Raw genomic sequence first — 17,558 nt, 5'->3', positions numbered from 1 at the left:
CCAGCAGATTTTCAACCCATGGCCCCTATACTGACAAACGGGGCACAGGTCCAGGCAGAACTCACTTCCGCCCTGACCTGTGTGCACCCTTTGTCTTTTTCCGCCCGCTGCAGTAATAGCAGCCACTATTACCAAAGCGGGCAAAAATACGCAATTTCCCCAGCCCTGAGGAAATTGTGTTAGTCCTCCCAGTGCCAAAGGGGGGTCTTTGTCAAGCTGGAATCTGGCTTCCTGTAACTTGAGCCCATGATTCCATGTCCTGCACTCTGGGATGATCGAGAAGAGATCCTGGCCCTCCTCCTGGTGACAACCTTTCAAGTATTTGAAGAGTGCTCTCATGTCTCCCCTCAGTCTTCTCTTCTCCAGGCTAAACATGCCCAGTTCTTTCAGTCTCTCCTCATAGGGCTTTGCTTCCAAACCCCTGATCATCCTCGTTGCCTTCCCCTGAACACACTCCAGCTTGCCTGCATCCTTGTTGAAGGGTGGTGCCCAGAACTGGACTCAATACTCTAGATGAGGCCTAACCAGTGCCGAATAGAAGGGAACCAGTACCTCACACAATTTGGAAGCTTTACATCTATTATGCAGTCTAAAATAGCATTTGCTTTTTTTGCAGCCACATCACACTGTTGGCTCTTATTCAGCTTGTAATCTACAACAATTCCAAGTTCCTTCTTGCTTGTAGTATTGCTGAGCCTGACTCCTGAGGAACCTTCTGCTGCATTGATGGTGCTATATAAATAAATAAATAAATAAATAAATAAATAAATAAATAAATATAATAATGTATCCTCCACTGCAGAAGGGAAATACCTAGCATGGCAGCAGCAGGCTATAAAAGAGACCTCATTCGGGAATATTTTATTTCTGTACCTGTTGTGGTTGAAATTGATGTATGTGATCATGTGTCCACTTGACAGACTTAGAGAGTCATCACACCAGGGGTTAAGATGCTCCCTACCTTCTCTTCTCTGCCCATGTTTTGGTTCCTCAGTTACTTCCTCTTTCAAGAGGAAGTACCCAACGAGCACAAGGCCCATTGAGTCTGCTGTTATAATGGTGCTGCTTCTCCTGCACTCAGCAGGAGAGAGCAGGGGGTTTTTGTCGCACGAGGAAGGCCAGAAGGGGCGGAAGGGGCGCGGGAGGCAGACGACGTCATGGGAGGGACCTGAACAAACTCCATGAGTGCCCAGGAACGAGCATGCAATACAATGCTCCTTGGATGGAGCTTTTAGACTCCACAGTGTAGAGAGGCTGTACTCACCTTTTGTGAAACAACTGACTGAATGGTGTGGAGCTGGAGCTACCATAGAAAGGCCTCAACTTTACTTTTATGGGATTCCCCAGCCTTAACACACACATAAGACAATTACAATGCATCCCAGCCCAAGTTTCAATGCTCAATAGCTGAAAAGCTCATAAGCAGATAGGTACTTTTTCAAAAAGCAGTTATGATCATTCAACTTCTATAATATTAATATATGGTCTTTAAAAATCAGTTCCTTTCCTGTAAATTATAGTCTTTTCTAAGTATACATATCTCTCATTTCCCCCCTAAAACTTTAGGAATTAAAGCAAGATATTTCCAGTTTTCGTTTTGAGGTTCTGGGTCTGTTAAAAGGAAACAAATTGTCTAATTTGCCTTCTTCAAAAATCAGCAGAGAAGCCTCCTCTTTGCCAGAATCTGATGAAGGGAGTGAAAATGGAGGAAATGAGAAAGTTCGGAAGAAAAAACTTAGCCTTTTTGACATAACGACAATGATTCACCCCGGAGCAGTGGCCAGAGCCTCTGACGCCCACAGCCAGAGCAATGGGTCAGCAATGATGGCAGCAGAGACCGCCAAGGAAAAGCAAAAGAAAGTCAACTTTGTGACTGATGTAAAGAAGTTTGGTTTCTTTCACAGACAATCAAAAAACAGCTCTACTGAGCACAGTACAAACAAAATCTACTCCATTTCTGAAGAAGTTTCCCGTCAACAAGCTGAAGTACAGTGTGAGAAGGTCACTGAGTTGGGAGAGAAAGCGCTGGTTCTGAACTGTGAATTAAACACTCAGAGTCCCATTGAAAAGGGCACAATGGCCACGTATAAACAAGCTAAAAACAAGACTTTGGATTCTAAATTGGCTGTTTCTTCTGAAATGAAGAAGACCAAGACACAGGACACTGATCTGCCCGTGCCAAAGGGTTTACTGGACAATCAGCAAGACTTCAGTAGTGACTCCAGTGTGAAACAAGAGACAGTTGTTCAGGACACTTACCTGACAACAAGGTTGTGATGAGTACATGCAGAGCCTATACAAATATATATATACTGCAAAACCCTTTGAGGTGAAGATGTTTAAAACTAAATAATCAAATGCAGAATGAAAGCAAGGACTTGTAATATAATTCTGTGAAGGAAAGTAAATAGAAGGACCTTCTGTTTTGTAGCCTGCTTTAGCTTTCACAATTTCTTTTACATTTTTTTATTAAATGGGAGCGTCTTGTATTCTTGTACTGTTGCAAAAACCCACAGAAACTTTCTAGCTATCTTTTTCAATTTGTTATAGTAAATACTTTTCTATGCAAATAAGTGTAGCTTAACCAAGGTGTGAGCCTTTATCAACCTTTTTTTAGGATTCCTTTGGATGATGGTGGACCTAAGAATCATACGCATTTTCCATCCAAATAATATTTGCCTAGATAGACATTTATTTAAGTTATAAATAAAATTTGGATCAAACACCAAACTGATTTATGTAAACCGCCCAGAGAGCCTCAGCTATGGGGCGGTATACAAATGTTATTATTATTATTATTATTATTATTAATAATAATAATAATAATAATTTATTGAAAACTGTTCAATCCTGTAATTTACTAATAATTAATCATTTCAATAATTCTGCTAAAATACCCAATTAGATATGACAATTTTTGCTCATAAATATATTGTATCTGAATTTGCCCTTTTTTAAATTTCCCATACAGCAAAATAAAATGTGATTACTTCATTGCTGGAAGGCCCCCATCCCAAAACAACCTCGCTCATGTGTTTTGATGAAAAATGGGTTTATATAGCCTTGCCAATAAATCCACAAAAGCTACTAGACTATAAAAATGTTAACTCTCCTGCCCTCACGCACATCCCTGTGTGGCCTGAGAGACAAGAAGAGTCATCATTTTAAAGCTTCTCTGCCTGGTCAATTGGAAGCAGTTCTGTCTCTTCATGGAAAACTGAAAAAATTGCTATTTGCAAGCCTTGATTAATCAGTGCACCGTACATGTGAGAGGAGTTTATATTCACTTCTGCTTTTCTAATTCCAGTATATTTTATTTGTATCACAATACTACTTACGAATAATCCCCATCATCTATTATCAAATTATGACAATCATAAGAAATCTTTTAAAGTCAAATCTGAACAAGACTGAGACGTTAATGGCCTCCTCTCTGACTGTTTGCACAATGTGTTGGCTTTGAAATGTACAATATTATTGATCTAAGAATATTTTCATAAGCAATGAGTGATTTACTGTGAGCCAAAATATTTTTTTTTAAATTAAACTGTTCCTTTCTCATCCATGACTGGTGTTCTATATTATAAAAAGTGATTAAGAATAAAATAACACATTCACATTTGAAAATCTATTCCAGTAAACTGACCATTCCACTCTCTATTTCCTCGTTCAACGTATTACAGCACTAAGGAGGACAGCAGGTTAATAATAAAACAATATAACGAAACATTTTAAAGTATTTATCATGGCGTTGGCCCTGTCTGCACCTAAGGGTTATCCCAGGAAAATGGAGGCGTCGTCCCTGCCTGCTCCCGGGATCCCCTGTGTGTCATTTGCATGCACAGGGATGATCCGGAGGGGGGGCAAACAGGCAGGTGTAGAGAAACGGCCTTCCCTTGCATGGCATAGCAAGGGAGTGAGCGGAGACAAAAGGAAGCAAAAAGAGGTTTTGCTTCCTGAGGAGAGAGTTCAGAATTTTACTCAAATGTAGAGTCAGGAGTCAGCGGGATGCAATGCCGGGCAGATGTGCCGCTCGGTGGCTTCCCCCCTCTCCCAGAAGTCCCCCATCTCACGAGACTTCCAGGATGAAGAGACCAGCGTGCGCCGTCAGGGACCTCATCCCAGAAGTCTCGCCAGATGTGAGACCGAGAGGCGGGAAGCCCAGGGGCGCAGCCGCTGCCTCTTCACCTTGTCGGGGCAGCGGCAAGCTCCCCATTGCCACCACTCACATCTCAGCTCCCCGCCTCCGGGGCTGCGCTGCCGCCTGAGCCTCCAACAGCAGCTGCCAGCCAGGTGGGGCAGCTCCAGCGTTTGCACGCAGCTCAGCCCGGTCTCTGCTCTGCTGTAGGACTTGCGTGCGCTCAAGCCTCCTGTCGCTCGCTCGTGGGCGCTGGGGCCATCTCTTCCAGCACTGGGCCAAGGACGGGAAGAGGAGCGGCTGCCCTGTCCCCTCTTCGAAGCCCCTTCTCTCACCAACCCCATTATCAGGAGCCTCGCAAAGGTGCCAGAGAAGGAGGCGAAGGTGCAATGGAGCTTATTTTCTTGAGAATCAAAACGATGCCAAAACAGATATTGTATTGGGCTGGATCCAGATTTTGTTCTATTAAGAGCAGAACTGTTGGAATTAATCGGGCTTAATGGCCATGACTAACTTAATGGAAATCAAAGGGACTACTCTACTTTTCTATTCTTGCTACATGCATTGACACACCTAACACACCCCTACTTCTTGTATGAACTAAACTTGAAATAACCGTATTTTGCACCCTAGACAGGTGAGCTGCTTTTACCCACCCACCCCACCCCCACCCCAGTGTACCTGGGCGCAGGGCGCCATCTTGCCTGCCCTGCCGATGCTGGGGCAGGGGGCGAGTGGCGGTGTGTGTGTTTCACTTTGGCTGGGTGTCGTGCCTGGAAGCTGCCCTCTCAGAGCCGCTGTGGGAGAGGGGCTTCTGGGTGCAGCGTTGGGCGCCCCCCTTACCTTGGTGCTCTAGGTCGCCTGAGTGGCCTCTATGGAAGCACTGGCCCTGGGTGCCAGGTGAACCTCCTTAGGTGAACTGGTGGGTGGTGTTTGTGTTTTTTGCTCCCATAGCTTCAGCTATTGGGCAGTATAAAAATGTAATAAAAAAATAAATAAATAAATAAATATCAATGAATGGCTTGTGATTGTTGCTTAAGGAGAAGCCATCTGAAGTAAATAAAGTCTAATTTACCCAAGGATGTAACAAGGAAGGAGGAGGAGAATGCTGTGTCAGTGTAATGGCAACATAACTCTCATGGTGCACATATAAACATTCTGAAACATTTCAGGTTGTTTCCCCTTAAAGAAATATAGCCGCTACTTCTTTAAGAAAAACCTAAATTTGCCATTTATCTGTATGCTGCCTTGCAAGATTTCTTTGACACTGTGTGTCTAGAATAGTCTCTAACCTGAAACCTTTTCAAACTATAAAGGGAACATAAGTGGAACTGAGGCCCAAATGGGCTCTAAATTGTAATAATAACAGGTGTTGATGGGTTTTTTGTCCAAATAACAACCCATTCTATATAATGGATCTTTCCCGAAGGAAAAGCCTGCTGAGCAAGGTACGTTGGTCAAGGTTTTCTGCACCACAGGTAACCACGTGAGTCAACTTAGTGGGAGGAAGCAAAAGAGCACAACGCTTTCTCTTCTGTCTCCAGAGAAATGGACCCAGTTCATGCTTTCATCATCTTGGAACTAGACACATGAAATTCCATTATTATTCACACAGTGAAAATGCTGAAAAGAGAAAAGAACAGCCCTTCCAATAAAAAAGCATTAGCCTGAAACACAATGGCACTTTGATATAACTAAAAAACACTTTTCCATTTAAGAGACTATAATTGCTATAGGGGATATATATATATATATATATATATATATATATATATATATATATATATATCTCCAGCGCCACAGGTGTTTAAAATTGGTCCAACTAATTCATTGGCTGCTTCAAGCATATTTGTTGCAATCTGAACTTACTCACCGGAGAGCAAGTTCCATTGCTGTCAATGGTTCTTACTTTTGATCAGACATATAGAGCGACATCACATGGGGGGGGGGAGGAATCGTGTTTCCTTACTGTTGCTTCTCCACCTCTGCTTCTGTCCCTCATTACTTCCTCTTTTACCTGGACGGGAAAGAGGAAGTAAACAAAGACCACGCGACCCATTCAGAGAGAAAACCGGGTTGATTTTTAAACTTAATTCAGGTTTCAGGTCGGCTCTTCTTGCAGTTGGACGCTCTATTTTTGAAGTTTTTCCTATATGAACAGGCTGCTTATTAGGAAGCAACAGCAGGTTAGCAAACACAATGTTTTCTTTATTAGGCTTTGCTACTAGCTCAGGAGACAAAGCAAGTTCTGCTTCACTCTCTTGAGAAATTTCTTGTTCTATGCAGCATTCTTTAAATGGCTTTATATTTCTGCTTTCTACTCCTGAGCATGCCACAGGAGTTTCTTTACAACTTGGCATGGCAGAAACATTCAATTGGGCTTTCTCTAGGGTGACCATATTTTGGAAACCAAAAAGGAGGACAATATGGCTGCCCTCAAGGGGGTGTGGCCACCCCAACATGCCCACCCCAAGGTGGGGCCAACCCAACATGTCTGGCCCCCAAGGGGGCGTGGCCTCGGTCACATGTCTAATTCTACACCTTACAATTAACACAAAAGTGTTCTACATGATATCTTAATATTAAAATCACTGAAATAAAGAACAAGTGAGACATTCAACGTTTCAGAAATTAACATTTATTTTTATTTACTCTACAAATTTTGAGACTTTTATTCCGATGTGCCCTGGAATATGGGGGTGAGAAAAAAAAGAGGGAAGGAGAAAAAGGAGGGCAATAGAGAAGACTTTTAAGGGAGACTGTTAGATTGAGAGGAGGCATTTATAGAGGGGGAGACTCCATAAGACTCACCTCTGGAAAACCCACCCACCCACTCACTCACTCACTCACCCACCCTCACCAGCCTTCGTAGCAGCCCCTCAGGGCACCATAGAAACCACGACGAGGCCACAGGCAGGGAAAGCTGGAAACACACACCTCTGGCTCCCAAGCAAAGGGGGGGGGGAGAAAGAAAATTAGGATGGCCACGCTGTTGGCCCTCACCCAGGCCACAGTCACCCGAGCTGTGTAACAATCAGCCAGCCGGGTCTTCAGTGCACTCTAAATCTCGTGAGATCTCGGCTGGGAAGTCTCGTGGGAAACCGGAAGTCTCACCGGAAGTTTCGTGAGCCTTCCAATTTCCTGGGGAAGAAGGCCGGGCCGATGGGGTAAAGAAGGCCTAACGCAACTACAGGGCCAGGCACCCCCGTTTTACCGGTGAGTTGGCCCTCAACACCGGTTGCTCCGATTGGCCTTCTTTTCCCGGAGGAGTCCGGACTTCTCCGGTGGGTATGGTCATGTTAGCCCTCAAACCCGAGGGCTGGACAGGCCACTCCCTCAGTGTGTACTTTGTCAATAAACACACGGGGTTGGAGAATGCAAGTTAAAGTTCATTCGTAAATGTTGCAACATCGGAGCTCCAGCGGGAAATGCAAATTAAGAGCTCTCCGAACAAAGGGATCCTCTGGAATATATAGGCTCTGGTTACATCACTCATTAGTAACATAATTGGTCAGTTTGCTTATCTCTAATGGACTTTACTGGGCCATGCTCTGTTTTTTTTTTTTTTTTTATAATAATTTTTATTCATTTTCAACACTATATAAACATAGATAAACATTTCCAAAATATAACTGAAACAAACACAATAAGAAAAAAAATACATCAAATATCTGCTGCATACATATTGAATAATTGTTGAGTACAAATATCAAAACCTATTACATATGCCTTATCACACTACAACATCTTCATTCTTAACATAAAAGTGCACCCCCCACCTCGGGATCATTCTTGAGTCCAAAATCTAATCATTTCTTCTGCTGGTGGTTTCCCACTTCCCTTAGTAAACACGAACACTAGGAACTGTTTCCAGATTCCTTCGAACTCATTTATTTTAGTTACGCCTTTTCTCCACTTAATATTGCATGTCAGTTTATCATTAATGGCTATGTCCCATACTACTTTATACCATTCCTCAATAGAATATTCCCCTTGGATCTTCCAGTTCCTAGCTATCATCAATCGTGCTGCAACCAACAAACTCGATATCAGCTCTATAGTTCCTTTTCCACACTTTATATCTTCAAATAGTGACAGCAATGCTATTTTTGGTGTTTGTTCTATTTTCATTCCCACTATTTCTTCAATTTCTGAGAACACCATCTTCCATAATCTTTGTACATATTTGCATTGCCACCACATATGTAAATACGTTCCTTTTTCCCCACATCCTCTCCAACAATTTGCTGAATGTTGATCACTTATCTTATTCAATCTAACCGGGGTTAGGTACCACCTCCATAAAATTTTAAAATAATTCTCCTTTATTCTTACTGATAAACTTCTCAACACTCTTTGTTTCCATAGTCCCTCCCAGCTCTGTCGCCCTATTTGTATCTTCAAATCTGATTCCCAAATCATTTTCTCTGTATTCTCTCTAAACTCCTTCTCTAACAATATTTTATATATTTCACTCATTAATCCTTTTGAAACTATACTACCTCCTTTTCCTTTCTCCTTACTTACTACTAATTCTTCAAACCTCGTCATCTTTCTGCACATTCTATTATCTTTAATCCACTTTTTATTCCATTGTTCTAATTGACCATATTCTAGCCAAGATAGCTTCTTCTCCTTTAACAAATTTTCCATATCCTCTCTTGTTTTAATATCTCTTACCCAATCCTTTAATTTTATTTTATTTTTCTCTTTTAATATTTTACATAATCTGCCCTTTAGATCCTCTGGGAAATTCTTTAACATTATTATCGGTGCTAAGGGAGAGTTGCTCGGAAGCAGCTTCCCTTTAAATTTACTCCAAATTTCCCATTGAGTCCTCAGGAGTGGATTATCTATACTTCCAACCCACTTTCTTCCTCCATCTTTAAAAAAAACATTCTCCAGATTCATCTCTACCTTACTTATGATTTTTTCTTCCATCCAATATAAATCTCCTACTCCCATAATTGCTTCTACAACATGTCTTAATCTATTTGCTACGTAGTATAATTTTATGTTTGGGAGACCCATTCCCCCCTTTTTTTGGCTTAGGTACCAATTATTTTTATTCACTCTTGCTCTCTTTTCTCCATTACAATATTTATTAATAATATTTTGCCAACTTTTTATCTCGGTTTCTGATATTTTTATAGGTAGCATCCTAAATACAAAATTAATTTTAGCTAATATCTTCATTTTTATCAAAGCTATTCTCCCAAACCAAGATAAATTTAATCTTTTATATTTCTCCAATTTCTCTAGTACCTCCTTCTTTAACCTCGTTAAATTTTCCCTTTCTAAATTCTCTAGATTTTTTGTAATTTTAATTCCCAAATATTTAATCTCGTTCTTAACTTTCAATTCCATTCCCTTAAATTCCCAATCCTTTTCTTCCTTCTTAGTATAGTTAAACAACATCATCTCTGATTTAGACCAATTTATTTTTAACCCTGTAATTTCCTCAAATTCCCTCAACTGATATTTAATTCTTTCTAATTTTCTTAATGGATTCTTAATGGTCAATAAAGTATCATCCGCAAACATGTTTAGCTTTATTTCCCTTACCTCTCCAATTCCTTCTAATTCTTTATCCTCCCTTAGTGCCTTCGCCAAAACTTCCATAACCATTACAAAAAGGACCGGCGAGAGCGGACATCCTTGTCTTGTTCCTCTGGCTAGTCGTATCTTTTCAGTAAGTCCGTCATTTACCACCACTACCGCCGTATTTTGGGAATATAGCTGTTCTATTACATTTTTAAATTTATTTCCAAATCCCAATTTATCTATAATACTCTTTAGTGCCTGCCAGCTCACACAATCAAAAGCTTTAAAAATATCTAATGCCATAATACCTGCCTTAATATTTGCTTTTTTTATTACATTTATTACATTTAAAACTCTACCCACTAAATTATGCATATGTCTTCCTACCACAAACCCACATTGATCTGCTCCTATATATTCTGCCAAAAATTTATTTAGTCGTTTGGCCATAATAGATGTAAAAATTTTAGCATCCTGATTTATTAAAGAAATAGGTCTATAAGAATCGGGATTAGTCAAATCTTTATCTGGTTTTGGGATCAGAATTATCACTGAATGTTCCCATGATTCAGGTATCTTCTCTCCTGATAATATCCTATTATAAAGTTCCATTAATTTTGGAACTAAACAATCTTTGAAGACCTTATAATATTCTGGACCCAAACCATCTGCTCCTGGTGATTTACCCACTTTTAACTTATCAATAACCTCTTCAACTTCTCTTTGAGTTATTACTGACTCCATTAACTCCTTATATTCTGATTTTATTTCCTTCTTTATAAACCTTCCAATATACTCCTCCACCTTTTCTTGTTGAATTTCTTTACCCTTGTACAATTCCTGATAAAATTCCTGAAAATTTTTTATTTTAGCTTTCATTGCATGACAATAATTCCCTCGGCTATCTTTCAACGTTTCTATCCCATTCCTCCCTTTTTCTTTTTGTGTGAGCTTGGCAAGCAACCTCGAGTTCTTATCACTGTTTTCAAAATATTCCCTTTTCATATACATTAAATTCTTTTGAATCTCTTCTATAAGGGCCATGCTCTGTTAATCAAACTAGGCTACATTGCTAATACAAGGTAAGGTGAATACAATTCATACATCACAGCTTACATTTGACACGGATTGGTTGAAAGTTTTTCCTTTCTTTTTGTTACCAGTTCCTGTACCACTGTGGCTAAGCCAGCACAGTCCAGAAACAGCCATAGGTGGTGTACCAGCTGAAGCTGGTAAAAGCCATTGGAGATTACCTGAGCCTCAAGTGACAAAGGTGAATCCCGGAGTGCCCCCAAAGTATGCACCTGTTACTTCAGGGAGAGTGCAACCCCATCCAGAACTGGCAACTGACCTATTTCCTGGACCTGTGACCCACTCACCTACCATGCTTCCTTTGTGCCAAGATTCAAACTCAGTTCACTGACCTTCATCCAGCCCAGCAGTGCATTCCAGCACTGGTCCAGAGCCTGCACACCCATACTTGATACATATGTTTTGGAGAAACAGAGCAGGGTGCTATCTGCATACTGATGACACCTCATTCCAAATCCCCAGGTGACTGCTACCATTGGTTTCACATAAATGTTGAATAGGGATGGCTGTACCTGCTTACCATGTGCAGTGAACATGTCCAATCCCTCACTGAGCTGCCATTTCATAAAAATGGTGGCTCTGTTGTGTCTCCATTTGGGATAGAGGAGGAAGGCTGAACAGCTGAGCCTGAGAGAGTTTGGGGAGGGGCCCATCACAGGAGCTAGCTGCAGTCCAATGCAGCTGGGCTCACTCAGGCATCAGCAGCACGATATAAGAAAAGCCTGAGATGCTGGGGGTTTGCTGACAGCTATTGTCATTTTGGTGTTCTGTCTCAGTCGTGTACCTGCCAGCTCCTTGATCTTGTTTGGACTGTATCTGACCCTGAAGCAACCTCAACTATTCTTCTGTGCGTTCCTGTAGCCAGTATTGTTTACCTTGGCTCCGGATGTATACTTTTGGCATACCGACCTTGGACTGTTTATTGACGATTCTAGCCACTGCTTATCTCGCAACTCCTGTGATTTGCAACAGGCTTATTTTTTTATGTAAAGGCCCATTTATGCAAATGGCAGCTGTAAAACACCATCTAGACAAATTTACAGGTGTAAAATTGGACTGTTTACACCTGTATTTTTGTGTAGCTAGCTCCTTTATGGCCCCATCTTGCATAAATGAGTCCTTACATAAAAGAACGAGCTGCCATTTTTATGCAAAATGATGGCACGGTGGACCAGTGGGGACCATCATGCTTGCATTATTCAGCACGTGCCATGACATCCCTAGTGTTGAATAGCACTGGGGATAAAATCGTGCCCGAAGTGTCAGGGGACCGGTTTGCACTCTCCCAACATTTCTCTCTGAGACCACCCTGTAGATAGGAAGTACAGTGCCCCCAATACTCACCCGTCAAAGCCAGTCTAAGAGGATACCAGGGCCGATGGTATCAAACGGCACAGAGAGATTGAGAAAGAGGAGCAAGGTAGCTCTCCTTCTATCCCTTCCTTGATGAAGGTCATCCAATGATTAAAGCTTATTTTCCCAGTTCTGATATATCAAGAAACTGGTTTTCCAGACATTTTGCATTCCAGTGCATGAGACAAGGGAGGAGGGAGCATGAAGGCCAATGCTGGTTCTCAGTCTAAGGCCACAGCTAGACCAAAGGTTTATCCTGGGATCATCCAGGGTTCGCCCCTGCCTGAGCACTGGATCCCCTGTGTGTCACCTAGATGAACAGGTTTGACCCCTGGATGATCCAGGGATAAACCTTAGGTCTAGCTATGGCCCAATAAACCATGGTTTATTAGACCAAGATCTTAACTAAAGAGTTAAGAAAGCAGCAGGATTATTACACCTGATATTGTCAGAGTGCCTCTTCTTTCACCTCCATTTGATAACAACAAAAGCAAAAACTAGAGAGAGTGGAAAAGCAATTCCACCTTATATGTGTTTTGTGGGCAGCTTTATTAAAGCCTTTCAAAGTACAATGGCTACACCTGAAAATCTCTAAAGGCTGAAAGAAATTCTTTGAGCTCTACACTTAAACAGAGAAAGCCAGAAGGTAAACATCTCCAGTCTCCTGCTTGAATCCCTTGCTCTACTCCCGCTAGAATTAATTGATTCTTTAGCTGTGTTACTGCTTCACTTGGGCTCAGAAAGGAACAGTAGTTGAGTCCTATAAGGACTTATGACGATAAGGAGCGACTTTCCCTCTGCAAGAGCATCACCTACTGTCAGTCTAAGAGGCAACATTTGCTTATAATTTTTTATGTTGGGATTATGACTAGTTTTTGCCCTGTACAAGGTTAGCACATACACAAAGATGATTAACTGAAACGACATGCTACTTTCTCGGCAAATGCAACAAACCCGAGCCTGCTGTCTTCTTTAGAAACCAGTTTTATCAAAAGCTATCATCAACACTTCATCAAAGCCAGAACTTTAGTTTGGTTTCTTCTTAGGCTAATCTCTCTCTTTTGTGATCTGCAATGCTACTCAGTAAATGTCGTTTTGTATCCAAATAACTGAAAGTATAATCTAATAGAAAGATGCTTAAGAACAATGTTTTCCAAAAAGAGAAACATGGAGGGGGGCAGACTTGGGTCTGTATGTGCAATATTTGCATACATGATTCTTGGCTGTGTGTAGCATGTTCATGCGTGTGTTTGCTTCTGCCGTGCTCCTTTTTGTTGCTATGAATGTCTAGGGGATGCAGAGGCCTAGTGCAAACACAGGCAGGGGGCAGGATCACTTACAAATAAATGCAGCAGCGTGCAAGATCATGCCACACACCAACACAAAGAGGAGAATACCATACACAAACACAAGAGTATGCCACTTGCAAACATACATAGCAGTACCCTGGTGTAATAATTAGGACGAGGGGCTAAGCACAGGGGGAATGCCTTTCCTTCATCACCAACAATGCAGTTTTTGCAGGGAGCATTCCAGGTAGATGACAAAGCAGGGTGCATTTGCATGGAGTGTTCTACTCCAATTCAAGTAGATGTGAGTAGAACTTGCTGCGAACTGAGGAAGCCGGGGTCAGGCTGTGCAGCTCCAAGCCCTTACTCAAGCACGTGTGTGCCCTTTGGGGGCTTAAATCAGTGCTATCTGCTGAAGTCCATGGCAGCAGTGACAAGGAATGCCTTTGATCACCAAAAGATGATACCCCCAGCACCAGCCCTATTTGGAACACTTAGACCAGTGGTTCCCAAAGTGGGCGGTACTGCCCCCTTGGGGGCGGTGGGATTGCATAGGGGGGCATTAAGAGGCAAGGGGTGGCAGGGGGCGCTAAGAGGCAAAGGGGCGGAAGGGGGGCGCTTGAGGTGGTCTTTTCCGAGAAGCGCCTCTCCAGAAGGTCTTAAAACCCAGGGACATTTTTATGGGAGAAGGTAGTTTGGTCCCAAGCCATATAGGGGAAGAATCCACACATGTATTAATACCGTTTAAGAAGAGCCCTTTTAATGGTGAATTGAAATGTTTCAAAAGCACCAAAACGCTAATGAAGAGACATACCTTGCTTGGTGTGCCCCGCCACGCTGGCTGCAAAACAGAGGCGTTGGCTTTCTTTTCCCTCTCTCCCTCAGCAAGCCTGTGGGGGTGCTTCAGATTTTGAATAAATATTCAATTAACTGTTACTGTTTTGAATTTTATTGTTATTATCTTCCTTAGTGGTTCGTTGAAAACGGCTATTCTGAATAATGATTTTTATAGTGTAGGGTAGGGGGCACTGGGCATGAGTTTGTGGAACCAAGAGGGCGGTGACCTGAAAAAGTTTGGGAACCACTGACTTAGACCAAACCATGGTCACTCTATGGACTCAAATTTCTTACAATTTGGTCTGCAAATTCCATGCTTGCCCAGCACCTGCAGATTCCATAGACATATAGCTTTCCCTCCAATTTCCAGTTTCTGAAATGTATTATTAGATAGTGGCAGGGGAGTGCTTGGATTGGCTGTGTGAGAGTGGGAGGAGCTAGAGAAATGTAGCTTTATATACAGACAGTTAAGGGAGTGAGAGAGGGTGTGGATAATGATTCTGTGAAGTGAAGGGTAGAAGTGGGATAGAGAGAAGTGGATGGTTATATGAGGGAAGAGTAGGATTATTTGAGAGAAGTGGATGATGATATGAGAATAAAGACAAACCTGTTCTACATAGCATCTTAATGTTAAAATAACTAAAATAAAGAACAAGTGAGACATTCAATGTATCTGAAATAAACTTCACTCACTCCTACTTTTGTAGCTTTTGCTGTACTGGCCGCCTTGAGGCCCAGTATTAGGCAAAAGGCGGGATACAAATATAATAATAATAATAATAATAATAATAATAATAATAATAATAATAATAATCTGTGTGATACAGTCTCCCCTTCCCTCAAATATCTTGTCTGACTGCATTTGCTGGAAGTGGATGCTGTTAATGGGGCTTGCTGCCAGCTGGCTGGCTTTTTAATTTTTAATTTTTAATTTTAAAATATATATTTTAAAAATTGTGTGGTTGTCACAAGTTTCTCTACTCTAACATTAGGGTGGGTGTTGTGGGTGGTGGACACTACCTCGCCCATTCACACTTTATTTATTTATTACTTTATTTATTTATTTAGTACTATCTTTAAAGTACAACTTAAACAAATGTTTACATCTGTGTAAGTTTTAAAGATAACGACATCAACATTGGCACAGTAATAGATATTAAGGAGAGCTTTAAGCATACCAAATTTGAAATGGATTGGGTCATCCGTTGATTTTTTAATGATTTTTTACATTTCCCCCCTTAAACCCTTTTCCTGGTATGCAAAGGATCTTAGGAGCGCTGCCGCCCGGGGTGTGATTTAGCTAACAACAATGACAGTTTTACACTGTAGGGGATAATTCAAGGGAAACAGGTACGTGGGATAAAGCCTTTAGAGAAAACAAAACTGACAGATTCGTCCATCCCTAACCTTACTTAAAAGAAGTTGAGCAAAAAAATATTTACAAGATTTTCCCCACTAGAGGTCACCAGAGAAATGCAAGTAGCAACTGGTGAAAATTAGTGAGGATAACACAAGACTTTTTAATCTTAGCACTGATCCAAAGATATTTTTACATCAGCTGTGTCATAGCGATTTGAGGGGGGAGGGTGAAAGGGAGCCCAAAAATTAGTGGTTAACAATCCTCATTAATTTTCAGAGGAAAGGGCTTGCTAGGAGCAGTGGTGGTCTCCCCTGTCCTTCTAGATTTCAAGAGCCAGTGTGGTGTAGTAGCTGAAGAGTCAGTAGATCTGGGTTCTAGTCCCCACTTGGCCATGGAAACCCACTCGGTGACTTTGGGCCAGTCACAGACTCTCAGCCCAACCTACCTCACAGGGTTGTTGTTGAGCCCCATCACACCAGCGGTTTAACACACTCTCGCCATGTCTGGTATCTGGTATTGCAGTGCAGGACTCACACGATGTTGTCCCTGTCCTACATCAATCTCGCCGCTTTTCTTCCATTTTGCATATTATTTTGGTGCAGAGAAAGTCTGGCTTATTTTCCCCAAGCAGATTTAATGTGTCCTTAAGCCTCCATGTATTGCTGTCCTCTCACTTTTTCCTTTGTTGGGGGCCTGTGCTTTGAGTGGAGCCTTGCTGATGAGAGAGAAGGGCAAGAAGGTTCTCCTCCTCCTCCTCCTCCTCCTCCTCCTCCTCTAGCATGCCATGTCACAAATGGACTTGTACTTAGTTGGTTGAATGGACTTTTTACTGCTCCAACCCCACCCTCATGGCTCGCAAAAAATGGAGCACAGCCAATGAAGTGTTAAATTAGTAGATCACTAAACAACAAAGCCAGAGCGACCGGGGGGGGGGGAGGAGGAGGAGGAAGGAGCCCACATCCCTGGGGACCCCAGCAGATCTCTATTTTATGAACTGGAATATTCGTGTGCTTTGCATGAACAAAGCACACGAATATAGATCCTCCACAAATTCAAACAGGTGGAATTTCGCATTGGTGGAGTATCAGGAGACTGGTTTGAAGGGATTTTTAAAAAAACAAATAATCTTTAAAATAGCTCCTTAAGAGCTATCACCATGCCAAGTTTCATCTCTTTATCTTATTTTTTTTATTATTATTATTTATTACATTTTTATACCGCCCAATAGCCGAAGCTCTCTGGGCGGTTCACAAAACATAATTTTTATCTTTAAAAATTATGCAAATGCTGGAAGTTTGGTTAGCCACAGATGTCAATATCAAAGCTACCCCTCACCCCACTCAGCCTCTTCCAAATATGGAGAGAGACTTACTTCTGAGTAAACACATATAGAACTGATTTTTAATAGTGTGGTCACTCAGAAGCTTTTTTTTTAAAGACTGAAACAGCAAACTGGAAAGAAGTGCTCTGCAATGCTATGCTTACTTCTAAGGTCTTATTTCTGTTCTGAGTAAACAGAAGTAAACTTCTAAGACTCTCTCTGTTCAATGGAGTTTACTCAAAGGTAAGCATGCATCAGATTTTAGTATGACTTGTATGTAAATGCAGTTGAAATCAATGGGAATTACTCTTAGGTAAGGGAATCAAGCCCAGGCAATAAATGAGCTCCATTGAACACACACAGACACACACACACCTCTGATTCTGCCTTAATCCACTCCTGCACAGAATCAAAGTGGTGTGTATGTGTGTTAATGGGTAGGAAAGACTGGGGGGGGGATTAAAAATTCCTTAAAAATCAAGAGATGAACTGATCTGGTTCAACCTTGGCATGCCTAATGCCCTACTTAAGAGCTATCATGGTCCCAAGTTTCATCTCCTTATCTTTAAAAATGAGGGAGCTGTAAGCATTTTGGTTAATTCCCATAGGAGTTCCAATGAGCAT

The 17,558-nt window shown here is 41.6% G+C and overlaps 1 protein-coding gene across 1 annotated transcript in view; it reads left to right on the top strand.

The window, feature by feature from the left end:
- The window catches only part of TRPC4 (transient receptor potential cation channel subfamily C member 4), a 47,962-nt gene extending 45,666 nt beyond the window's left edge, over window positions 1-2,296 (top strand). The window contains exon 10 of the mRNA XM_063123017.1: window positions 1,567-2,296. Within this exon, the coding sequence (XP_062979087.1) occupies window positions 1,567-2,277 (711 nt within the window). The 3' untranslated portion in view covers window positions 2,278-2,296. The remainder of the gene's footprint in view (window positions 1-1,566) is intronic.
- Window positions 2,297-17,558: the final 15,262 nt, after the last annotated feature.

Source organism: Elgaria multicarinata, chromosome 3, assembly GCF_023053635.1.
Source record: "Elgaria multicarinata webbii isolate HBS135686 ecotype San Diego chromosome 3, rElgMul1.1.pri, whole genome shotgun sequence".
NCBI lineage: Eukaryota > Metazoa > Chordata > Lepidosauria > Squamata > Anguidae > Elgaria > Elgaria multicarinata.
This window is presented reverse-complemented; position numbering and strand designations above follow the sequence as displayed.